Source organism: Bos grunniens, chromosome 20 (assembly GCF_055505025.1).
Source record: "Bos grunniens cultivar Pamir isolate PY7600 chromosome 20, Bosgru_T2T1.0, whole genome shotgun sequence".
NCBI classification, from domain to species: Eukaryota; Metazoa; Chordata; class Mammalia; order Artiodactyla; family Bovidae; genus Bos; species Bos grunniens.
Genome location: NC_141184.1, coordinates 48,133,815 through 48,160,223, shown reverse-complemented (window position 1 = coordinate 48,160,223; position 26,409 = coordinate 48,133,815). Strand labels below are relative to the sequence as shown.

Below are 26,409 nucleotides of genomic sequence, written 5' to 3'. Positions count from 1 at the left end.
CTTTTTGGAGAGCTATTCAGTAGAATAAAGGGTTTAGAGGTATTTAGAGATATTTAGGAAGGAGTGGAAGTATGGCAGTGAGTGATTTTAGACTATTCTTTTAGGAAGGTGGGTCCTGAGTGGAAGACACAGAACTAGAGTGACAGCGTAGAGACATATAAAATTATATTGGTTGACAGAGATATAAAGATGGTGAGAAAATACTCTGGTACATAGGTTTTAAATGATTAAATCCTTCTGATTTAGATAGCTACTAGCTTTGATCTTAAAAAGTATTTTGTTCTACTCCCCCAAACATCATCTTTAGTACTTTAATAATTTATCCTTAATCTGATTAAATAATGTTTGACAAGCAATCCCAGCTTTACGATTAGAGCAGTTAGTTTAAGTGTGAACTTCACCAGAGGCTGAGTTGGCCTAAATGGCTCAAAGGGCAAGATAAGGTTTTAAAATGAAATGAAAATATGGCTGTCATGTGTTGGTGGAAGGCACAGACATCTCCCTGCATTTGATTTAGAATATCTCTGTTATCTATTTCTCTCAATAGATGGCATACATAATAAAAAAAAAAATGATGTACTTTGACCTAGCATTTGTTAGGTTTAGAGTCCCTCTGAGGTTAAGGGTTAAGTTTCAGAATAAGGTTAAGGGTTAAGAATTAAGGGTTAAGTGTTAAGGGTTAAGTTTCAGCATGTTCTACATCTGTAGGTCAACTTTTAATCTGTGTCCAGTACACTGAATGTTACTAGTGAATTGATTTTCAGTCATCAGTGGCAAGAACCAGAGTCTAGGTGGCCCTAAACAATGATCATTATGACTAGGAAGACTCACAAAAATTAATATTTGTTTTTAGCCAGTAGTTGAGTGCTTACACAAGAAGAACTGACAGCTGAAAAGTGTAAGTTTCACCGCTCAAATTGTGGTTGACTAGTATACTTGGTATATATTTCAAATTATCGAAGGTCATCTCCATAACAAAACATTAGAGATATCTTGTCTTGCTGCTTATCTATCAAGGCAGTTGCTGGAACACCTTAATGGCCTGAGGAGATGTAATATACTTTAATTCAAGGCCTCTAGGACAGTCACCAGGGAGTACCCTAAGCACACTTGTGGAGGTATGGTATCCCCAGAAGTGAATGTGGTTTTCCTCTCCTGTGAGACCTGTGCTCAGCAAAGGCTTGATTAAGTCATCCACATTAAGGATTATAACGAGGAATATATTCCTATGGGGTTTAATATATTTAAGAATGTTTACTTTTTACCCAAGAGGTAGCACCTTGAGTTGAAATGTATTGACCACCAGCTGTTTTAGGCCTCTGTGGTGGTGGTAGCTTTCTATTCAACTAAAAATTCATGGTTTTGTAGAGTTCATAGTCTAGTTGTCAAAGTTACAACATTGTAATTATGGAATTCTAGGAGCCATTGAGCCAGATGAAGAAAGAATTTTTGATATCAGGTTCTTGAAATCCTTTTCGGGAGACAACCATTTATCTCACCCCCAAAGACAATTAATAGTTGCTAAATGGAAATGTTTGAATGCTTTGTAAAATCGTTTATATAAATTTAAGATGAAGCAGTGAAACTCTTTAAGTGAAACAACTTTGTGATTTATATCCATGCCCAATATAAATTAGCAAGCAGAATTTTTTGTTTTAAGTGTTTATTTTGGTCTCAGGTAGCTAGAGTGTGGCTTATTATTTTTTTTATAAGGTTGCCATTCAGTATTTTTTCAGATTTCTTAGGATATTGGTCTGTGAATTTGTAAAGTACTTGAAAACCATTTTATGCCTTTAAACCCATTATACTGGTTTGCACTTACACACACTACTAGTATCTGAGAAGGCTATGATTCCCATTTTACAAAGTCAGTGAAAAATAAAGAGGAAGGAGTCACTTGAAATATTTCTTGAAGGAGAACATCAAGTGTGTATTTGGTCTTTTAATGAGACTTGTTAAGAAAGCCAGCCCTAAAGGTTTCCTGGAGAGGCAGGACTGGGAGACCTTGTCAGCTGATCTCTGCCCTCTGTACCCTTTAACCTCAGTGTTAGATCCCTGCTTTTATTAGATTAGCTTTTTCTCTTAAAAATGTTTTACCTTTTTTAACATGATGAATATTTTTGGTTCAAAGTAATGTCTGATGCAAATGCAGACTCTGAGGTAAAAGTGCTTATGTAAGGGATATTCTAATCAGAAAGTTTGTATTCTTTGAAAAGCCATTGTTTTTATACTCCACGGTACATCATTGTCTACTTATTAAGGCTCGGTTTATTTGAATACAAGAAGTAAGGCCTTATTGTTTCAAGGCAGACTTTGGAATTATTTAGGCTTTGTCAATGCTCTGTGAGCAGTATCAATTGAGGACACCTTTTTTGTGGTCTAGAATTAGGAATCCTAAGTTGTTCTCCATTTGAAAAGGAAAAAGAGAGGGAGGTATTTTTAAAACAAACATTTTATTGTGATTTACCATTTTCTTCTCTATACTTTGTTTGATGTGCCTGGATGCTGCTTTAACATTATTTTTCTGTTTTTTTTTTTTTTTTCAGATGATTGTTGGAGAAACCCTGTCTGTTTATTTTAGCCTCTTGCACTCGAATTCCTTTATCAGGAATAACTACATAGCCACTATTTACAAAGCCATTGGAACATTTTTATTTGGTGCAGCTGCTAGTCAGTCCCTGACTGATATTGCCAAGTATTCGATAGGCAGACTGCGGCCTCACTTCTTGGATGTTTGTGACCCAGACTGGTCAAAAGTCAACTGCAGTGATGGTTACATTGAAAACTACATATGCCGAGGGAATGCACAAAAAGTGAAGGAGGGCAGGTGCGTGTTAAATTTTTAATGCTTGTTTTATCTTGTGCATTCCTGAAATACCAGGTTTCAGTGATTGGAAGATGAGCTATCCGGTAGCTTAAAGAGAGAGAAGCTAGTAAGTATAATCACTGGGAGGTGAATTGAAATCATGTTTGATCTATTTTCTCTACTTACTCTTTTTTCCTGTTTTATCCCAGTACTCTGTTTAAGAGCATTTTAATGCAATTCTTTTCATCTTCAGTGTATAATAATGTAAAATGAACCCTTTAGATCAGATGGTCCAGGATCAGCAAACTTTTTCTTAAGATGCCAGATAATAAATATTTTAGGCTTTGTGGGCCATTGGTTGGCTACTGTTCAACTCTGCCTTTGTAACAGAAAAAAAGAATCATAGACAGTCCTTGAACAAACCAGTGTATCTATGTTTCAATGAAACTTAATTTACTACATAGATAGTGGCCGCCCTATGGGTTATATAGTTTGCTTACTTTTGATCTAGTTCAACTATGTAATGGAGCTCTGCTAGATCTCTTAGTATTCTTAGAGTATGTTTTTTTTTTTAAGTTAATTTCATTCATATATTGATAGATCTGGGACCTCAGATTGCTTTCTTATTGCACACTTGGGCTACTTTCTACATTGGGAGTGCTATTAGACATGGATGAAAGAGAATATTTGGAACCCAAAAGGTCTAATGCCTTCAATTTATGGATGAGCAGACAAAGGCCCAGTAACATTGAATAAAGCCGCACTAATGTAAATACACTACTATGTGTAAAATAGTTAACTAGAGTAAAGATACTTTATAGTAGAGGAAACTCAGCTTGGTGCTCTATGGGATGCGTGGGCAGTTGGGAGGGAAGCTCAAGAGGGAGGGGATCAGCTATATGTATACCATATAGCTATATGTGTACCATATAGCTGGTTCACTTTGTTATATAGGAGAAACTAACACAACATTGCAAAGCAATTATACTCCAATAATAAAATTCTTTTAAAAAGACAAAAAAGCCACTAATAAGTAGCAGAGCCAGTTCCTCACCCCAAATCTCAGAATTGTCAATCTTACTTATTCTATGTTTGATCTTCTTGATTTTAAGATAGCTATTACCATTTTCCTTTATTTATTCATCCAACAAATACTTTCTCTCAGAAAAACATCCTCTGATTGTGTTTTGTAAATGATTCCCAGACACATTATTGTCCTTGTTAGTTCCTTTGTAAGTCAAACAGGCCTGCTGCTGCTAAGTTGCTTCAGTCGTGTCCGACTCTGTGCGACCCCATAGACGGCAGCCCACCAGGCTCCTCTGTCCCTGGGATTCTCCAGGCAAGAACACTGGAGTGGATTGCCATTTCCTTCTCCAATGCATGCATGCGTGCCAAGTCGCTTCAGTTGTGTCTGACTCTGTGCAACCCTATGGACAGCAGCCCACCAGGCTCCTCTGTCCATGTGATTCTCTAGGCAAGAATACTGGAGTGGGGTGCCATTTCCTTCTCCAAAACAGGCTTGCTAGTGGTCCTCAATATTTCCATTTAATGGAGATGAAAAAACACTTTATTTAATAGTATGCATTAGGCTGTGTGCTTGGAATTCAGCAGTGAACAAGACAGCTCTGATTTCTGTCTTCATGGAGCTTAGTCTAGCAGGAAAGATTTACAATAAACAAATATTGACAATGGAAGCCATGTAATTAAAACACCCTTGCTCCTTGGAAGAAAGCTATGAGCAACCTAGACAGCATATTAAAAAGCAAAGACATTACTTTGCCAACAAAGGTCCATATAGTCAAAGCTATGGTTTTTCCAGTAATCATTTATGGATGTGAGAATTGCACTATAAAGAAAGCTGAGTGCCAAAGAATTGATGCTTTTGAACTGTGGTGTTGGAGAAGACTCTTGAGAGTCCCTTGGACTGCAAGGAGATCCAACCAGTCCATCCTAAAGGAAATCAGTCCTGAATATTCATTGGAAGGACTGATGCTGAAGCTGAAACTCCAATACTTTGGTCACCTGATGCAAAGAACTGACTCATTTGAAAAGACCCTGATGCTGGGAAAGATTGAAGGTGGGAGGAGAAGGGGACAACAGAGCATGAGATGGTTGCATGGCATCACTGACTTAATGGACATGAGTTTGAGCAAGCTCTGGGGGTTGGTGATGGATAGGGAAGCCTGGTGTGCTGTAGTCCATGGAGTCGCAAGGAGTCACACATGACTGAGCTACTGAACTGAACTGACAATGGAAGAGAACCTCCCTGTTGTTAACAAGGCCAAAGAATAAACAGGTTGTTGAATGACAGGCTCTGAGGTGATGGTATGAGGACTGATATGGGTATAATGTCTTAATGAAGTGGGGAAAGTGACTTAAGTGGAAACTGGTTGAGAAGTAGATAGTGGAAGGTGGTATTTTGATTTGAGCTTAGGTAAGCAACCTTTTTATTTTTATAAGAGGGAAAGACTGGTCCAGTAATGGCTGTGAAGAAAGATGAAGATAATCAAGACCAACAGTGGACTCTTAAGGTATAGGATATGGATATCTCATTCTCTGCTTTGATAGTGATGTAGAGCCAAGTACTGTCTTAGGGAAAGGCTCTTTGATGACTAGTAGATGTAGTGAGCTTCAGCGAAGAGTTTGAAGACACAAGGAAGTAAAGAGAACTTTAACTGTCTTGGCAAGAATACTGGAGTGGGTTGCCATGCCCTCCTCCAAGGAATCTTCCTGACTTAGGGATCAAACTTGCATCTCCTGCATTACAGGCAGATTCTTTACCACTGAGCCAACAGGGAACCCCTCCCCCCAACACACACATATCACATACAGTATAGAATTCCAGAATATACAGTGAAGGAATTGGGTTGGAAGGGATAAAGTGGCTTGGTTGGAGAAGAGGAAGCTTATTTTAATGGTAATGCTTTAGTCACTATTGGAGAAGGAAATGGCAACCCACTCCAGTATTCTTGCCTGGGAAATCCCATGGACGGAGGAGCCTGGCAGGCTACAGTCCATGGGGTCACAAAGAGTCGGACACGACTGAGTGACTTCACTTTTCGCTTTCACTTTAGTTGCTAAGTCATGTCTGACTCTTGTGATGCCATGGACATAGCCTGCCAGAACTCTCTGTCCATGGGATTCTCCAGGCAAGATTACTGGAGTGGGTTGCCATTTCCTTCTGCAGGGGATCTTCCCAACCCAGGAATCAAAGCTGGGTCTCCTGAATTGCAGGCAGATTCTTTACTGACTGAGCTATGAGGGAAGCCTTTATTTTGATAGAGGTTACTTCTAATTTGACAGTTTGTAAAGAATTGCCATTTTGATATTAAGTCCTCTAATCCATGAATATGATATTATCTTCCCATTTTTTTGATGTTCTTTTGTTTCTCTTAGCAGTAGTTTTAAGATTTTGGTGTCCGTGTCTTGCATACATTTTGCTTAAATGTGTCACTAATTTTTAAGATTTCTTGATGTGATTATGAAAGGTTTTTAAAAAAACATTTAAATTGATTTCTAGTTGTATTTAAAATAAACAAAAAGTCTTTTATATGGTTTTATCTGGCCTTTTATCCTTTAAACTTGCTAATGTAACTTCTTATATAGATTCCTCAAGATTTTCTCTGTTCCTCTTAATATTGTCTGTGAATAAACAGTGTTGTTTTTCTTTTTTTCCTTTTCTATATTGCTTTTTATTTCTTTTCCTTACTGTATTATACTGGCTAAGACTGCTAATACAATGTTGAAAGAAGAGGTGAGAGAAGGTATGCTTGTCTTGTTCCTGACCTTAGGTAGAAAGCACTCAGTCTTTCACCATTAAATATAGTACCAGTATGTTTTTGGTAGATGCGCTTTATTAGATTTTTGTCATAAATGTGTGTTTAATCAGATGCTTTTTCTATGGCTGTTGAGGTCATACTGCTTTTCTTTTTTCTCTTAAAATAGTGTATCCTTTTCATCTTGGACTATTAAAGCAACTTTTCATTCCTGGGATAAACTTCACATTGTCATGGTATATTATACTTTTTGTATTAACTGGACTCAATTTGCTAATGTTATGTTAATGATTTTTACTTCTGTGTTCATGAATATTACTTGTCTGTAGTTTTCTTTTGAAGTTTTTGGCTAGATTTGGTATCAACATTTGGTATTAAATGTTAGGTAGAATTCACCACTAAATACACTTAGACTTGAAATTTTCTTTGTAGGAATGTTGTAAACTATGGTTTTATTTTTTAAAGTGGATGAGGATTATTCAAGTTATCTCTTTCTTAGGTGAACTGTCATCATTTGTCTTTTAAGAGATTTGTAAATTTTATCTAAATTATCAAGTTTGTTGACATCAAGTTGTTCACAGTTTCTCTTTCCTTATTGCCTTTTATTGTTTGTAAGAAGTGTAGAGCTAACCCTTCCTACATTCCTGTCATCGATAATTTTTGTCTTAATCTCTTTTTTTCTTGAGTGGTCTGGCCAGAAGTTTTATCGGTTTTATTACTCTTTTTATTAGTTTTATTGGTTTCTTTTGGGGTCGTTGACTTTATCGTTTTTCTGTATTTGATTTCATCTATTTCTGCTGTTCTGCTTGCTTTCAGTTTTATTTCCTCTTCTTTTTTTTTGTAGTTTCATAAGGTAAAAACCTAGATCATTAGCTATATCACAGATTATTATATATTGTAACTTCATTTTTGTTTAACTAAAATTATTTTCTAATTTCTTTTGTGTTTTCCTCTTTGATCAGTGAGTTATTTCAGTTCAGTTCAGTCGCTCAGTCGTGTCTGACTTTTTGTGACCCCATGGACTGCAGCACTCGAGGCCTCCCTGTCCATCACCAACTCCCAAGGTTACTCAAACTCTTGTCCATTGAGTTGGTGATACCATCTAACCATCTCATCCTCTGTCGTCCGCTTCTCCACCTGCCTTCAATCTTTCTCAGCGTCAGGGTCTTTTCAAATGAGTCAGCTCTTTGCATATCTTTCTGTAATTGACCCTTTGATATATGTCTGTATGAATTTTCTGCGGAGATGTTTTGTCAGTTATTCTTAGGAATTTGAAATCTCTAACTGTAATTGTTGATTGCTTTTGTTCTTTCATTTTTGTTAGCTTTTGTTTCATATATTTGTGATTCTGTTGTTCAGTGTATAACATTTCTGTTTTTTTCATATGGTATGTACCCTTTTCCGTATGAACTGTCTCTCTTTGTTTCTAGAAACATCCTTTGCTTTAAGTCTATTTTGACTGATAATAATATATAGCCAGTCTCCTGGCTATATTGTTTATTGTTTGGATAGTATATACTTTCCATAAATAAAACATTCAGTTCATTTGAATCCTTGAATTTAAAGTGTGTTTGCTGGGTACTTAAAGTATGTAAGTCAGTTTATACTTTATAAACTAGTGTGAAGAATCCCTGCTTTTTGATTGTTCCTGTTGTTGGTCAGTTGCCAAGTCGTGTCCATGTGACCCCTTGGACAGCAGCACGCCAGGCTCCTCTGTCCTCCACTGTCTCCCAGATGGTCTCCCTGTCCATCACCAACTCCCAAGGTTTCTCAAACTCATGTCCTTTGAGTCGGAGATGCCATCCAACCATCTTATCCTCTATCATCCCCTTCTCCTGTGCTCAGTCTTTCCCAGTGTCACGGTCTTTTCCAATGAGTCGGCTCTTTGCATCAGGTGGCCAAAGTTTTGAAGCTTCAGCTGCATCTTCCAGTGAATATTCAGGGTTGATTTTCTTTAGGATTGACTGGTTTGATCTCCAGAAAATGTTTTTGTAAATGATTCTTTAAAAAAATGTTTTTATTTATTTTTGGCTGTGCTGAGTCTTCATTGCTTTTTTTGGGCTTTGTTTAGTTGTGGAGAGCAGAGGCTACTCTTTAGTTGTAGTACGTGGGGTTTTCATTGTGGTAGCTTCTCTTGTTGTGGAGCACAGGCCCTAGGGTGCTTCAGTAGTCAAAACATGGGGGCTCAGTTGTTGTGGCTCACAAGTCCAGAGCGCAGGCTCAGTAGCTATGGCATGGGCTTAATTGCCCAGTAGCATGTGTGATCTTCCTGGACCAGGGATTGAACTCGTGTCCCCTGCATTGCAAGGCAGATTCTTAATTTGTGGACCACCAGGGAAGCCTGTAAATGACTCTTAAAGGACACAAATTCTTCACACATATATTGTTTTTCAGGTTCAGGTATATAAATCTTAACTCAAACTTTGATTATGACCTATCTTACTGAGAAATTTTTCTTTCTTATGCAACCATTTGGGCAAAATTAGAAATAATATAATTAGTTTAAATGGTATAAAAAGAACTACATTTTCCAGCCCATATGTGTCATACTCTCTGTCTCTTTCTAGTGTACCCAAATTGGCCAACATGTACTGTTACTCTGATTGAACTTTTGACTTAAGTACACTTGGGTTTTTCACCCATCATCACTTAACATTTCTACATCAACCCATATGCAGTTATGTAAGAGTCAGGAAAGCCATCTTACAAAACAATATAAATATCTGGATAACTCAAATTGCAAAGCTATGTATATTACACATGATTATTATCTGTAGTTTTCAGTGAAGAACTTCTGTTAGTAAGTTTTGAGATTCTGAAACAAGGATAAGGGAAAACCAGACATATAGATGAAATTTTAAGAAGACTATATCTTATGAGAAAAATGTGATTTCCATCAGTGTTTCCAGAATGAATTGGTTGTTGATCGTTTCAGAGCCGTATAACATTGGAACATAACTGTGGCTTGCATTGCTATTCTGTTGTGGAACATAGTTTGGTTGGATACAGACTTTCCTATTCTGTTTCTCTTGAATTTTAAAGTCAGGATGCCAAGAATGGAAAAACATTTCGGTCTAGAATTGCCTATATGTTTATTAAGATTATGGTATAGTCTGCTCTTTTAATTTATTTATTGCCACAGCCTGCCCCATGTAAGTTTTTAATTATAAAATTATAATGTTTGACGGAGAGAAGGGAACATAGGCACCCGGAATGAGTCATTTTTGTTGATTATAAATGAGTCAGAATTACATCTTAGGATGAGAGTATCCTCTTGCAATTTTGGTTTTTGGTCTTGATTTTTTTCCCCATTTGTTCTCTTGTTTCTTTTTCTCTTTTTCCCTCCACCCTTTCTGCTCATGTGTATGCTCTTTTGCTCTCTGATATCACTGATGTCTCAGGATTTTTACTAGGCTTCATTTGCAGTGGCCATTGGGTCCTAAACATAAAAGTGAGAACATAATGGCCTATAATAGAATATTTATTAGTTGTAATAGCCAGAGAGTCCTAGTCACTGTTTAAAATCAATACCTGTGAATTTACTGTGAAATAAAAGGGATTTAACACTTGGAACAGTAGGACATTTAATTTCCATTGCTTATGTTAATGATAATAGCATTACTCTCAGTTTCTGAAACAAATTCCTAATGAGCCCAGGTAGTTTAAACCTGTAGCTCCCCTCACAGGTCAGAATTCTCTTTGGAGAATCAATGGGCACCTCACATTAATGGTTCATTAGATTCACCTGGAAAGTTTGTTTAAAACACAGATTTCTGGGGCTTCATCTTCAAAGTGTTGGATTCAGAAGGTTGGGATCGGGTCTGAAAATTAGTATTTCTAATAAGTTCCCAGCTGTTGCTGCTTCTGTTGATCTTGGGACTGCACTTTGAGAACGACTGCTTTATGTCACTTGGATATGGGAATATGACTTTGTATGACACCTGCTATCTCAGGTTGTGAGAGCTGATATTTACCCTGTTAGGTGGAGTGAATGTAAGATGTGCACGGTGAGCAGGCCTATTTATGATATTACAGTATAGAAACTATTGGCTTCTTTGAGAGATTCAACTTTCTTTTTCTAGCTTTTATTTAAATTACATTTGTTTAAGCATAAGCTCAGTGTTCCTGATCAGTTCTGAGTGTCTAATCTCTGGCTGTATGAATCAGATATTCAATACGAAGTTATTCCTGTTTGAATTACAGCAGCTTTTATTGCTTAGATGTTTAATTGGAATATATTTGGTCGAGTGGGAGAAATAAATTTCCTTTTCTCTTTTTAATGCAGCCCGCATGCAAGTAAATAAACTTGAAGTTGGAGGGTGTGCCTTCTATAATAGTGAAAAACCATTATAACTAGACTGATTGGCTGTGGTACCAAGTACCTGGTAACTGCTGCTGCAGCTGCTAAGTCGCTTCAGTCGTGTCCGACTCTGTGCGACCCCATAGATGGCAGCCCACCAGGCTCCCCTGTCCCTGGGATTCTCCAGGCAAGAACACTGGAGTGGGTTGCCATTTCCTTCTCCAATGCATGATAGTGAAAAGTGAAAGTGAAGTCGTTTAGTCGTGTCCGACTCCTAGCGACCCCATGGACTGCAGCCTACCAGGCTCCTCCGTCCACGGGATTCTCCAGGCAAGAGTATTGGAGTGGGGTGCCATTGCCTTCTCTGAGTACCTGGTAAAACCTGCCTTATATTTTGAGAGAATGACTTCTTCTGTGTAGCCTAATTGTAAACATCACTGGATAAGCCTTTATGCCTTCAAAATGATTCATTTATTCTATTCAAGCTGATCTGTGTTGTTTATACATGTGTGTATCAGTAAACTAGACAGCCTTTTTTTTAGTCATATCTGTATGGAAATATCAACATATAGAATGAAAGAAAGGATGATTTTAAAAGATCCTTCACTCTAAGGGCCTTAGCTATCAGTGCATTTAATAGGGGATGACTTCAAGACCAATATCTGTTTCCACCTCCTCTGTTCTGAACAGCAGTGCCTAATAGTCTTGGTTGTAGCGGTGACCGCTTTTTAACCCCCATACCACCCTGACTCTTTTTGCCCCCATGTTTCTCACATATTAACCACATTGGAATCATGTGGACAGTTTGTTAAAATACAGATTGCTAGGCCTCACCCTCAGAGTTTCTGATTCATTCATTGGGTCTGGGTTGGGGCCCAGGAATTGGCACTTCTAAAAAAATGTTCCCAGATGGTGCCTTGGCTGCTGATCTCTGAACCACTGCTTCAATATATAACAGGAAGGTACTAAATTGAACTAACACCTATTCCTCTTAAGTCCTAGTTAGTGTAGGAGCTACTAATAAGGTGTGCCTGTTGCTCTTGTGGCACCCACTACGTAGGAGCTGAGACTTGTTTGGAGATTTTATGGGTAATAGAAAGTGATTCATGCCTTAAAGGAGTGAAAATAAAATGCTATATGAAATCAGAGGAGGGTTATACTTCTTTTTTTTTTTTTTTCTCTAATTTTATTTTATTTTTAAACTTTACATAATTGTATTAGTTTTGCCAAATATCAAAATGAATCCGCCACAGGTATACATGTGTTCCCCATTCCGAACCCTCCTCCCTCCTCCCTCCCCATACCATCCCTCTGGGCCGTCCCAGTGCACCAGCCCCAAGCATCCAGCATCATGCATCGAACCTGGACTGGCAACTCGTTTCCTACATGATATTTTACATGTTTCATTGCCATTCTCCCAAATCTTCCCACCCTCTCCCTCTCCCACAGAGTCCATAAGACTGTTCTATACATCAGTGTCTCTTTTGCTGTCTCGTACACCGGGTTATTATTACCATCTTTCTAAATTCCATATATATGCGTTAGTATACTGTATTTATGTCTTTCCTTCTGGCTTACTTCACTCTGTATAATAGGCTCCAGTTTCATCCACCTAATTAGAACTGATTCAAATGTATTCTGAAGGCTGTCTTTTCACCTTGCTAATAGGAAACTATTAGCAAGGTGAAAAGACAGCCTTCAGAATGGGAGAAAATAATAGCAAATGAAGCAACCGACAAACAACTAATCTCAAAAATATACAAGCAACTCCTACAGCTCAACTCCAGAAAAATAAACGACCCAATCAAAAAATGGGCCAAAGAACTAAATAGACATTTCTCCAAAAAAGACATACAGATGGCTAACAAACACATGAAAAGATGCTCAACATCACTCATTATCAGAGAAATGCAAATCAAAACCACTATGAGGTACCATTTCACACCAGTCAGAATGGCTGCGATCCAAAAGTCTACAAATAATAAATGCTGGAGAGGGTGTGGAGAAAAGGGAACCCTTTTACACTGTTGGTGGGAATGCAAACTAGTACAGCCACTATGGAGAACAGTGTGGAGATTCCTTAAAAAACTGGAAACAGAACTGCCTTATGATCCAGCAACCCCACTGCTGGGCATACACACTGAGGAAACCAGAAGGGAAAGAGACACGTGTACCCCAATGTTCATCGCAGCACTGTTTATAATAGCCAGGACATGGAAGCAACCTAGATGTCCATCAGCAGATGAATGGATAAGAAAGCCGTGGTACATATACACAATGGAGTGTTACTCAGCCATTAAAAAGAATACATTTGAATCAGAGGAGGGTTATACTTCTTCTAGAGAAGGCATTTTGGAGGATGAGTAAGGTTTGAATGTGTAGAATTGGGATGGAGTATGTCTCAGGCCCAGGGAGCAACATGATTAAAGGCTGGCTACTTAAGAGTGTACAAGCCATGTTTTATTAGACTTTTGGTATAATCTGTTTCATTTTTGGTGTGCTTTGGTACTTTGTAAAGGAGATCTTGAACTTTTCTAGAAAATGAAAATGATCCCTAATTAATAACTGATACCTAATTAAATAACTCCATACATTTCATGCAAACTTCTGAATTAGCCTGTGTTGCATTCATACATTCCATATAATTTTAATTTGGCAATAAAAGCAAAAGATTCTCCCCCCTTAGATTTAACTTGGTGCTTGATTCTTTTTCCTGAGAGGCAGAGTGAGTTGAGTCTAGGTGTGAATCTGTTTTGGCTAAGGTGCAAGTTTGCAAAGATAAGAGCCTGTCTTCACTTTCTGTGATATCCTGCCAGTACGTATTGATGAATATTTGTGTACCATAAGTTATTTTAAAAACAATCAAAAATCCTTTCCCCACCACACACCATACTAGCAAATACTCTTCAGTTTTAGATGTTTGACATTTCATTGAATTCCCTTCCTCTCTTTTAAATGACTGTTTAAAGAATTAGTATTAACAAATACTTCAGCTTTTTGTGGTTTTTTAATTATCCCTTGGATTTTCTTCTCAGTTTTTGAATTAGAATGTAGGTCTTAGCAGTGGATATATTAAGATGAAAGATATCCTTGGGTTTTAATAAATCAACCAGTGCTTTATCTTAAATGTTAAAAGGCTACTAAATCATATCAACATATCAACTGATTACATCATGTTGATGCTGTGTACCTTTTCCTTAGAACCCTTGAATGCCACATTGCCCCATTTAAAATGTGAAAAACAGTTTTATAGATGTATTAGTGAGAAGTTTTTCCAGATTAAAATATAATGATAAACCCCATGGATCAAGTGATCAAGTGTAAGTTTTCATTCAAAATAAATGTGAACAATACCCTTGGATATTTTTGTCTAATAGCAAATAAATATTTTTATTGAGAGGAAGGAATTTGAGTTTGTGAACAGCAAAATGAGCCTAATGTATGGTTTTTTTTTTTAGCTACATATTCAAAGAATTGAAATCTGCATTAGAGTGATGATTTTTTAAATAAAACAAAGTATTTTTCTATTTTAAGTAACTTTTGTAATGAGAAGATGGAAAACACGAAAAGCATCATCATTCTCTTGGATGTGGCTATCTTCATAAAGTGTCCACACTGTTGACTTAATCCTAAGTGTATTCCTAAAAAAATGTGAAAATGTTAGTTGCTCAGTTGTGTCCCACCGTTTGCAACTCCATGGTCTGTAAACCATCCAAGGCTCCTCTGTCCATCAGATTCTCCAGGCAAGAATACTGGAGTGGGTAGCCATTCCCCTCTCCAGGGGATCTTCTCAACTCAGAGATCAGACTCAGATCTTCTGCATTGCAGGCAGATTCTCTACCATCTGAGCTACCAGGGAAGCCCAAGTGTATTCCTACTCAAGGTCAGAATTACTTTTCTTCTCATTTCTCTCCCTTTGCCATTCATAGTGTGGTTCTCTGCTCTGACTAGCAGACTGGGTATCACCTGAGAGCTTGTTAGACAACAGAATCTTGCATCCCACCATTGGCCCTACCTGTAAATTCTCCATCTTGAACAAGATCACCAAGTAATGCCTCCATACATTAGTTTTAGGAGCAAACCTTGCTCTGTCTTGTGACTGCTGTACCAAAATGGCAACTCATCTCACCTGGACCAGCTAATTTCCTAAGAGGTTACTGAAGTGAAGTGAAGTGAAATAGCTCAGTCATGTCCAACTCTTTGCGACCCCATGGACAGTAGTCTGCACCAGGCTCCTCCGTCCATAAGATTTTCTAGGCAAGAGTACTGGAGTGGGTTGCTGTTTCCTTCTCCAGGGAATCTTCCCGACCTAGGGATCGAACCCAGGTCTCCCACATTGATAGACAGATGCTTTACCATCTGAGCCACCAGGGGACCAGTCAGTAATAAATGACCACTAGGTACCTGGATCTTGACTTCCTTATGACACCATTCTCTGTTGAGTAAGCAAACAGAAATGGTTGTGTTGCTGTGGGTTTTTTAATTCTCTTTTGGGAGAGTGAGGTTTGGAAAGATACTAGATAACATCTAATAATATTATTACTATTCATTTGTATAATAAAAGAGCTTAAACCATTTTTCTTGAGAGAGAAAGATCACAGGATTGGGTAAATTTTTCTTTTTCTTTTATGTAATCTATTGCAGCTGCAATGTTTGGCTTTTGAGTTAATGTTTGGAAACTTATGAAGAAGTTGGGCAGTGTTCAAGATTTTGTTTTATTGAAGGATAGAAATGAGTCTTTTAAAAACTGAGAAAAGTCTTCATATAGGTAATGGAAAGTAGCATTCGGACAATACCTAAGACCATTTCCCTTATTTGTCATCCCTTGTCATTTTGCTTTGGGCTTTGGCCACTTACTTTTGCTTTGAGAATGCTTTTAAAAAACTTAATTTTTTTTTTTAATTTACAACAGAATATACCTGTCACTTCATCATTGTGGGTATCATTTGCTCCGCTAATCTGATTGCCTTTGATCATAATGTAAAAAAGGTTTCTGGACATTTTATATGCATTGTTAAAATCTTTGCCAGATGTGTTGGGAAACATGCATTAGGTACTGCATGTTTAAGCTCGTAACACTGACACTGAAACTCCTAATTCTCCTGAACATTGATGATAAGATCAGAATCCTAATCACTGTAAGGGAAAACACAGCAGAGGGCATGCTGTAAAAATCATAATTTATTTTATGTGGCTTGCCACGGTTTATTGGCATAGACTAAGCTGTGTGTGTACACACGCACACATGCACTCAGTCGTGTCCAACTCTTTGGAATTCCATGACTGTAGCACTCCAGGCTCCTCTTCCATGGACTTTCCAGGCAAGAATACCAGAGCAGGTTGCCATTTCCTTCTCCAGGGGATCTTCCCAATCAAGGGATCTAACCTGAGTCTTGGGCATCTCCTGCATTGCCAGGCAGATGCTTTACCTCTGTGGCACCAGGGAAGCCCACACGCTAAGCTTAGTTTTTAATTACATGATACAGTTATCATGCAAAGATAACTTACTTTCCTTAGTTTTATTTTTATGCATTTCACAACTGTCAAAACACAAGATAGTTAAAGTATACTTCTTAATGGAGCCACTAAAGTGATACCTTATTCTTGGTGCATGATGGGTTGGGGGGTGATGGGCAGAAAAGGTGGAGTTGTATGTAATGTTTAAAATACTAAAGAAAGTGAAAGTGAAGTTGCTCAGATGTATCTGACTCTTTGCGACCCCATGGACTGTAGCCTACCGGGCTCCTCCGCCCATGGGATTTTCCAGGCAAGAATACTGGAGTGGGTTGCCATTTCCTTCCCCAGGAGATCTTCCTGACCAAAGGATTGAAACCAGGTCTCCTGCATTGTAAGTAGACGGTTTATCATCTGAGCTACCAGGGAAGTCCTTAAAATATGAAGTATGTGAATTTAATATTTTCTGGGATAACTAAATCAAAATGATTATTCAAGAAATTAAGTTCTACTTTAGCTTAAAAAAATAAATTGGGAACTTATTCTGTGCTTGATATTGCTGTTGGATGTTAGAGATACAAGATGAATTAAGATGGGATCTCAGCCAGGGAGGATGGGAGTTTGCCAGCAGTTTTTCTTTTGTTTAGCTGTACCTTCTGAATTTTTATGAACGTATCTTATGTAATAAAAAAATACAAAATTCCTATTTAAAATGTCTTATTCCACCTCTACCCATCTACTATATTAGAGGAAGAAGGTATAGTTATAGATGATTTTACTCTAAGAAGGTTGGTGCTAAGACAGATTTATTCATTGAGTGTTGTTGGTCGGTCCTTTGTGGTGAAAGAAAGGGCAATAACTACAGACTAGTGACTTCACTTTTCACTTTCATGCATTGGAGAAGGAAATGGCAACCCACTCCAGTGTTCTTGCCTAGAGAATCTCAGGGACGGGGGAGCCTGGTGGGCTGCCATCTATGGGGTCACACAGAGTCGGACACGACTGAAGCGACTTAGCAGCAGCAGCAGCTGTTTAAGAAAGGTTTCTTGGAGGAAATGAGTGGTTCTTATATAGTAATTATTAAAGAAAAGTGGGAAGCCTGTTCCAGGCAGAGGATGAATAAGCAGAGAGAGCATGAAACATGGTGTGCATTGGGAATTTTAAGTACTTTGGTAGCAGATGAGAGACTGGTGGGGCTTATGATCAGATCAGATCAGATCAGATCAGTCGCTCAGTTGTGTCCAACTCTTTGCAACCCCATGAATCACAGCACGCCAGGCCTCCCTGTCCATCAACAACTCCCAGAGTTCACTCAGACTCACGTCCATCGAGTCAGTGATGCCATCCAGCCATCTCATCCTCTGTCATCCCCTTCTCCTCCTGCCCCCAACCCCTCCCAGCATCAGAGTCTTTTCCAGTGAGTCAACTCTTCGCATGAGGTGGCCAAAGTACTGGAGTTTCAGCTTTAGCATCATTCCTTCCAAAGAAATCCCAGGGCTGATCTCCTTTAGAATGGACTGGTTGGATCTCCTTGCAGTCCAAGAGACTCTCAAGAGTCTTCTCCAACACCACAGTTCAAAAGCATCAATTCTTCGGCACTCAGCCTTCTTCACAGTCCAACTCTCACATCCATACATGACCACAGGAAAAACCATAGCCTTGACTAGACAAACCTTTGTTGGCAAAGTAATGTCTCTGCTTTTGAATATGCTATCCAGGTTGGTCATAACTTTCCTTCCAAGGAGTAAGCATCTTTTAATTTCATGGCTGCAGTCACCATCTGTAGTGATTTTGGAGCCCCAAAAAATAAAGTCTGACACTGTTTCCACTGTTTCCCCATCTATTTCCCATGAAGTGGTGGGACCGGATGCCATGATCTTCATTTTCTGAATGTTGAGCTTTAAGCCAACTTTTTCACTCTCCACTTTCACTTTCATCAAGAGGCTTTTGAGTTCCTCTTCACTTTCTGCCATAAGGGTGGTGTCATCTGCATATCTGAGGTTATGAAGGGTCTGTTATTCTATGTTCAGTAATTTGTGCTCATGAAGGATTTGAAACAGGAGAGTAATTCTGTTTTTATACTTGTAAAAAATATTTAGCATTCCTCCACTTAATTTTAATCTAAATATACACTAAAATGGGCATTATAGGAACTGATATCATTTTCTTTTCTCTTAACAGCAGAAGGACTTGAAATACTAAAGGAAATGTGACTTATCTGCTTTTTGCATTATGTAGAAAGGTTTCTGTAAGTGGAACTCTTGCCAGTCCTGTAGCATGAGCTCTACTGATATCATCAGGTCTAATCTAAAAGCACCAAGAGTGACCTCTCTGGCCAGCTTCCTTTTGGGGTCTAACAATTTTACATCTTTGTGGGCCTTTACCACTTCTCTTGCTGCTGAAAGTGTCTGCTTCAGCTCATATCTAAAGTTTTCATTGGTGCAAACCTAAAGATAGTTTTATTAATGTCTTGAGACTTGTCCTTCTTGGCCCTGGTGACCAAGAGTTAGTGGTGATTTCATGGTCTGTGTTAGGGTTGGAAGCGGAGCATAGTAGGTAGGTGCTAATAGACTTCCTTGGCCTTGGTGTTGTCTTTTGGGAAGAGGGCTTAAACTAGAAATTTTGCCTCTACGTAGCAATCCTGCCTGTTAAAAAAGATAAACAACTGAAAGTGATTTAGAAGTGTCTCTTCCTACTGTCTTACTCTGAGATCTTTTCCCTTTTAGCAAGTGGTATCCTTGTTCAACGTGTTTTAAAAAGGGGATTGGCAGTTCAGTTCAATCACTGAGTAATGTCCATCTCTTTGCAACCCCATAGACTGTAGCATGCCAGGCCTCCCTTTCCATCACCAACTCCTGGAGTTTACTCAAACTTATGTCCATCGAGTCGGTGATGCCATCCAACCATCTCATCCTCTGTTGTCCCCTTCTCCTCTCGCCTTCAATCTTTCCCAGCATCAAGGTCTTTTCAAATGAGTCAGCTCTTTGCATCAGGTGGCCAAAGTATTGGAGTTTCAGCTTCAGCATCAGTCCTTCCAATGGACATTCAGGACTGATCTCCTTTAGGATGGACTGGTTTGATCTCCTTGCAGTCCAAGGGACTCTCAAGAGTCTTCTCCAACACCACAATTCAAAAGCATCAATTCTTTGGCACTCAGCTTTCTGTATAGTTCAACTCTCACATCCATATGTGACTACTGGAAAAACCATAGCCTTGACTAGATGAATCTTTGTTGGCAAAGTAATGTCTCTGCTTTTCAATATGCTGTCTAGGTTGGTCATAACTTTCCTTCCAAGGAGTAAGCGTCTTTTAATTTCATGGCTGCAGTCACCATCTGCAGTGATTTTGGAGCCTCAAAATAAAGTCAGCCACTGTTTCCCCTGTTTCCCCATCTATTTGCCATGAAGTGATGGGACTGGATGCCATGATCTTTGTTTTATGAATGTTGAGATTTAAGCCAACATTTTCACTCTCCTCTTTCACTTTCATCAAGAGGCTCTTTAGTTCCTCTTCACTTTCTGCCTTAAGGGTGGTGTCATCTGCATATCTGAGGTTATTGATATTTCTCCCAGCAATCTTGATTCCAGCTTGTACTTCATCCAGCCCCGCATTTCTCATGAGGTACTTTGCATATAAGTTAAATAAGCAGGGTGACAGTATACAGCCTTGACGTACTCCTTTTCCTATTTGGAACTAGTCTGTTGTTCCATGTCCAGTTCTAACTGTTGCTTCCTGACCTGAATACAGATTTCTCAGGAGGCAGGTCAGGTGGTCTGGTATTCCCATCTCTTTGAGAATTTTCCACAGTTTATTCTGATCCACATAAAGGCTTTGGCATAGTCAATAAAGCAGAAGTAGATGTTTTTCTTGCTTTTTCTATGAACCAACGGATATTGGCAATTTGAACTTTGATCTCTGCCTTTTCTAAAACCAGCTTGAACATCTGGAAGTTCATGACTCACGTACTGCTGAAGCCTTGGCTTGGAGAATTTTGAGCATAACTTTACTAGCATGTGAGATGAGTGCATTTGTGTGGTAGTTTGAGCATTCTTTGACATTGCCTTTCTTTGGGATTAGAATGAAAACTGACCTTTTCCAATCCTGTGGCCACTGCTGAGTTTTCCAAATTTGCTGCCATATTGAGTGCAGCACTTTCACAGCATCAAATTTCAGGATGTGGAATAGCTCAACTGGAATTCCATCACCTCCACTAGCTTTGTTCATAGTGATGCATCCTAAGGCCCACTTGACTTCACATTCCAGGATGTCTGGCTCTAGGTGAGTGATCACACCATCGTGATTATCTGGGTTATAAAGATCTTTTTTGTATAGTTCTTCTGTGTATTCTTGCCACCTCTTCTTAATATCTTCTGCTTCTATTAGGGCCATACCATTTCTGTCTTTTATTGATCCCGTCTTTGCATGAAATGTTTCCTTGGTATCTCTGATTTTCTTGAAGATATTTCTAGTCTTTTCCTTTCTATTGTTTTCCTCTATTTCTTTGCATTGATGGCTGAGGAAGGCTTTCTTATCTCTCCTTGCTATTCTTTGGAACTCTGAATGCAAATGGATATATCTTTCCTGTTCTCCTTTGCTTTTTGCTTCTTTTCTTTTCACAGCTATTTGTAAGGCCTCCTCAGACAGCCATTTTGCTTTTTTGCTTTTGTTTTCCTTGGGGATGGTCTTGAGCCCTGTCTCCTATACAGTGTCACAAACCTCTGTCCATAGTTCATTACGCACTCTGTCTATCAGATCTAGTCCCTTAATTCTATTTCTCACTTTCACTGTATAATCGTTAGGGATTTTGGGTCATACCTGAAAGGTCTAGTTGTTTTCCCTTCTTTCTTCAATTTAAGTCTGAATTTGGCAATTAGAAGTTTGTGATCTGAGCCACAGTCAGCTCCTGGTCTTGTTTTTGCTGAATGTATAGAGCTTCTCCATCTTTGGCTGCAAAGAATATAATCAATCTGATTTTGGTGTTTACCATCTGATGATGTTCATGTGTAGAGTTTTCTCTAGTGTTGTTGGAAGAGGGTGTTTGCTATGACCAGCACATTCTCTTGGCAGAACTCTATTAGTCTTTGCCCTGCTTCATTTTGTACTCCAAGGCCAAATTTGCCTATTACTCCAGGTGTTTCTTGACTTCCTACTTTTGCAATCCAGTCCCCTATAATGAAAAGGACATCTTTTTTGGGTGTTAATTCTAGAAGGTCTTTTAGGTCTTCATAGAACTGTTCAACTTCAGCTTCTTCAGCATTACTGGTTGGGGCATAGACTTGGATTACTGTGATATTGAATGGTTTACCTTGGAAATGAACAGAGATCATTCTGTTGTTTTGAGATTGCATCCAAGTACTGCATTTTGGACTCTTTTGTTGACTGTGATGGCAACTCTATTTCTTCTGAGATTCTTGCCCACAGTAGTAGATATAATGGTCATCTGAGTTAAATTTGCCCGTTCCAGTCCATTTTAGTTTGCTGATTCCTAAAATATCACTGTTTACTCCTGCCATCTCCTGTTTGATCACTTCCAATTTGCTTTGACTCATGGACCTAACATTCCAGGTTCCTATGCAATATTGCTCTTTACAGCATTGGACCTGACTTCCATCACTAGTCACATCCACAACTGGGTGTTGTTTTTGCTTTGGCTCCCTCTCTTCATTCTTTCTGGAGTTATTTCTCCACTGATCTCCAGTAGCATATTGGGCACCTACCTTCCTAGGGAGTTCCTCTTTCAGTGTCCTATCTTTTTGCCTTTTCATACTGTTCATGGGGTTCTCAAGGCAAGAAAACTGAATTGGTTCGCCATTCCCTTCTCCAGTGGACCACATTTTGTCAGAACTCCACCATGACCCATCCGTCTTGGGTGGCCCTACACAGCATGGCTCATAGTTTCATTGAGTTAGACAAGGCTGTGTCCATGTGATTAGATTGTTTAGTTTTCTGTGATTGTGGTTTTCAGTCTGTCTGCCCTCTGATGGAGAAGGATAAGAGGCTTATGAAAGCTTCCTGATTGGAGAGACTGATTGAGGGGGATACTGGGTCTTGTTCTGAGGGGCCATGCTCAGTAAATCATTAATCCAATTTTCTGTTGATGGGTGGAGCTGTGTTCCCTCCCTTCTATTTACCTGGGGCCAATGACTGAGCGGCTTCACTTTCACTTTTCACTTTCATGCATTGGAGAAGGAAATGGCACCCCACTCCAGTGTTCTTGCCTGGAGAATCCCAGGGACGGGGGAGCCTGGTGGGCTGCCATCTATGGGGTCACACAGAGTTGGACATGACTGAAGCGACTTAGCAGCAGCAGCAGTAGCAAACTATGGTGGAGATAATGAAGATAATGGTGACCTCCCTCTAAAGACGGGCTTGGCAGGCAAGGCATTGTTAGTTGCTGCATTGGTGAACTTCAGTGTTTCCTTTGCTTAATCTACCACTTCCCTGTTGTTTCCTTTGTAACTGTCTTATATAAGATGCCTTTGGTAATTTGGAGTTTTCTGCATGTAGTCATGAATTTTCCCCCATGTCAAAGAAAACTTGTGAGCTCTCTTCCCCTAGTTAGTATAGCTATGCATGTTTTGCCCTCTGTCACACCTGCTCTCTCCTCGTGTTGCTTGAGTCACACAATTTCCCTGCTGAGAGTTTGGAACCTCTTGCGATCATCTGACTTTCAAGACACACACAGTTCTGCATTCCTTTATCTTGGAGGTTCTTAGCCACTTCCTACTGTCCAGACTCCTGCTTTTTGCAGTATTCTTCCCTAAACACATGACACATGATTGTTTGTTTTTAGTCATCAAATGGTTCATTAAATCAAGAGTTAAAAATACCCTATACGTGTACCAATTGTGTCCTACTTTTTTCCTCCCTCTTTTTCATTTTCCATGGTCCTGCTAGTTTCTCTCCTTTAAGGTTCATGATATAATATTGATTGTTCAGTATATGATTAACTGATGCTAGTGGCTGGGCAGTGGTATTTGATGCTTTGCTGCTGCTGTTGCTAAGTCGCTTCAGTTGTGTCTGACTCTGTGCGACCCCATAGATGGCAGCCCACCAGGCTCCCCCGTCCCTGGGATTCTCCAGGCAAAAACACTGGAGTGGGTTGCCATTTCCTTCTCCAATGCATGATAGTGAAAAGTGAAAGTGAAGTCGCTCAGTCGTGTCCGACTCTCAGCAAGCCCATGGATTGCAGCCTACCAGGCTCCTCCGTCCATGGGATTTTCCAGGCAAGAGTACTGGAGTGGGGTGCCATTGCCTTCTCCAATTTGATGCTTTAATACTGAGTAAAATTGAATAGTCACATGTGACTTATGTCAGATAGGCCTATCACTTTTATGCATAAAGTGGCTTGGCTAAAACTGACTCCATATAATGTAGCAACAGCTTTATATAGAAATATATTAAAATCATTGTAAAAATAATTCAAAGAATGTATGACAGGGTTTTCACTGCTCATGAAATAAGTTATCAATCTGGGTGCTTCAAGGATATAAGATGAATTAACATTAGTTTTTGTTGTATTTTATTTAAAATAAGTTTGGTTGGGATCATCTGTGTTCCTTCACCATTTATTACTTTTATCCTTGTCTTTGTACACTTTAGAGGAGAGATACTCTGTAGGACAGTCTGATCGCTTTTGTTCTCCAAGTAGTAGCTCACTTGGCAGAGCAGCTCTCAGGGAAACTGTTAATCAGGAAGAGGAGTTTGGGGGTGGGGGGGTGTGTAGTGGGGAAGAGGTTTGTAGGAAATTTATAGCATACACATCGAAGATACTTTGATTACCATTGAAAAAATATTTTTCATATATATGTTATCCGTATAATAACAGGTTGTGTACTGTAAAATAGAAAAGGTTTTGTTTTTCAGTCTCCATGTGATAACTTTCCCCAGAGCCACTGTTAACAGTTTGTGTATCCTTTCTGTCATTTTCTGTGTAGTTTTATATTAAATGTGAAATACAGTTTTATGTGGTTTACATAAATGACCCTTTAAAATACTCTTGTTGGTTTACATAGTTACTTTTTAGCTGATCTGTGTTCAGAAAATTAGTGATAGGATTGTTCTCTTGGGTCCTTGAGTCGCCAGCAGTGTTGTAGCAGACATCTTTGTGCTCCTGCTGTTTCTCTAGGATGCCGCGATGCCTTGAGGTAGAATTACTGAGTCAAGAAATATGCTGCTTTTATATATAGATAGATACATTTAGATAGATGTTGCCAGACCCCTCTCCAACAAGTGTGAGCTTTTTCAATTCAATATAAAAGTACTCATTTTACCTTCATAACCCACTTGAATGGCAAAGTATCTTAGGTGTGAATTTTTTTAAGATAATAACTTGATATCTCATTGCTTAAGCATTTATTAAAAGTTACTGGTTGGAAAAAACCCTTTAGAAATAAAATACTGGGGAAATTGGTCATTAAGAGTCCATTCCTTCTATGTGTAGTTGGTTGGGACATAGCTTAACTGTTTTACAGGATCAGTCCATGTTTAAAGGTTATCACTGAAGGGAAATTTAACATGTCCTTCAAGCTAAGCATGTCCATAATATGCTGTTATGTAAACTGTATAATCAGGAAATACTATTTGGAGAAAATGCCTCATTTTGCAATTTGACTTACTTTTATTTGAGCTTTAGAACATACAAAGCACACATTAGTATTTGCTTAAGATGATTATTTACACATAAACAATATTTATTTTATCACAGATCATGTAAGTGTCACTTTACTTCACACGTGTTGCCTTGTATAAGCAGGGAGTCCTGTTTCTTCTGATGGGTGCTCACTGCCTGGAGATGGCAGGATTAATGCTGCTGCTGGCTTGCCTGCCATTTACGGGAGTGGAATCATGGCATGGTGGGAAAGAGTTGGGAAGATTCAGATTTAAATCTCAAAGTGATATGACTTTTGAGTTAGTTGTTGAACTTCTGGTAGGTTCAGTTTTCTCTGTGTGTAAAATAGTTTGATAGTTCCTGTTATTGGTGTTTTTGTAGAGTGGAAATACTGTGTATTAATAAGTACCTGAACATAGATGGTACTCAATGGCTTGTAACCATTAACAGTCTTTGAGAATTTTTCATCTTTCGAATGCTTTAGGAATTGATTTCAGGATGATTTTTGGAGAAAAAAGGAAGTTCTCCTAATTTGCAATGGAGTCACTTTGGCATACTCAGTGAACTGGTAGAATAGTAATAATTGGCAACTTCTGTGAATGCTGGCCACTTTATAATTAAAAACAAATAAATTAATTTTTAGAAATTAAATTAACATTAATTATATTTATATTAATATATAATTAATATTAATATAACATCACTATTATTAATAAATAATTATATTAATGATATAATTTAATTTTGTAAATTAAATTTTATAATGTTTATAAATTAAAACAAACTGTTGCCAAACTGTTGTCTCTCCTAGTAGAGCAGTTTATTTTAGATAACATTTTATTAGTTCTAAGTCTTGTTTTAAAAACAAAGATTTTAAAAAAGATTGCTTCTATTTCTGGCAACATGTAGGATTAGAAATGCTTACTGATACAACTCAACTAAACACATGCATGTGTTCAGTCATGTCCAGTTCTTTGTGGCCGCCTGTAGTCCACCAGGCTTCTCTGTCCATGGGATTTTCCAGGCAAGAATACTGGAGTGGGTTGCCATTTCCTCTTCTAGGGGATATTCCCAACCCAGGGATCAAACCTACGTCTCTTGTGTCTCCTGCTTTGCAAGTGGATTCTTTAACACTAGTGCCACCCGGGAAGCCCTCCACTAAACATGTAGATGATATGTCACAGTATACATATGCACGTGTTTGCTTTATATACTAAAAATATATAAATTTAAAACACATAGAAATCTTTTAAATAAATAGCTGAGCTGGTGGAAGAGTAAAGGAATTTTTATAAGGCTGGAGTCAGTTAATGCTATAGATGTGAAGTGTGCTCTGAAAGTACTTGCCAATTCCTGGTCACCTAAAGCCTGAATTGTGACAGTCTCTGAACATGGCACAGGAGATAAAGGCTGAGCAGTGAAGAAAGACAGATAATATAAGGATTATATATAATATAATATA

At 38.6% G+C, this 26,409-nt stretch overlaps 1 protein-coding gene across 12 annotated transcripts in view; it reads left to right on the top strand.

Annotated features, from left to right (window-relative positions):
* Positions 1-26,409, top strand: part of PLPP1 (phospholipid phosphatase 1) — a 105,495-nt gene that overhangs the window by 62,149 nt on the left and 16,937 nt on the right. For 11 of the 12 annotated variants that reach the window (XM_086361719.1, XM_086361716.1, XM_086361715.1 and 8 more), the window contains one exon: positions 2,547-2,827. The exons of the other annotated variant lie outside the window; for it this stretch is intronic. In XM_086361719.1, the coding sequence (XP_086217845.1) occupies positions 2,547-2,827 (281 nt within the window). The remainder of the gene's footprint in view (positions 1-2,546; positions 2,828-26,409) is intronic. 12 annotated transcript variants of the gene reach the window in all.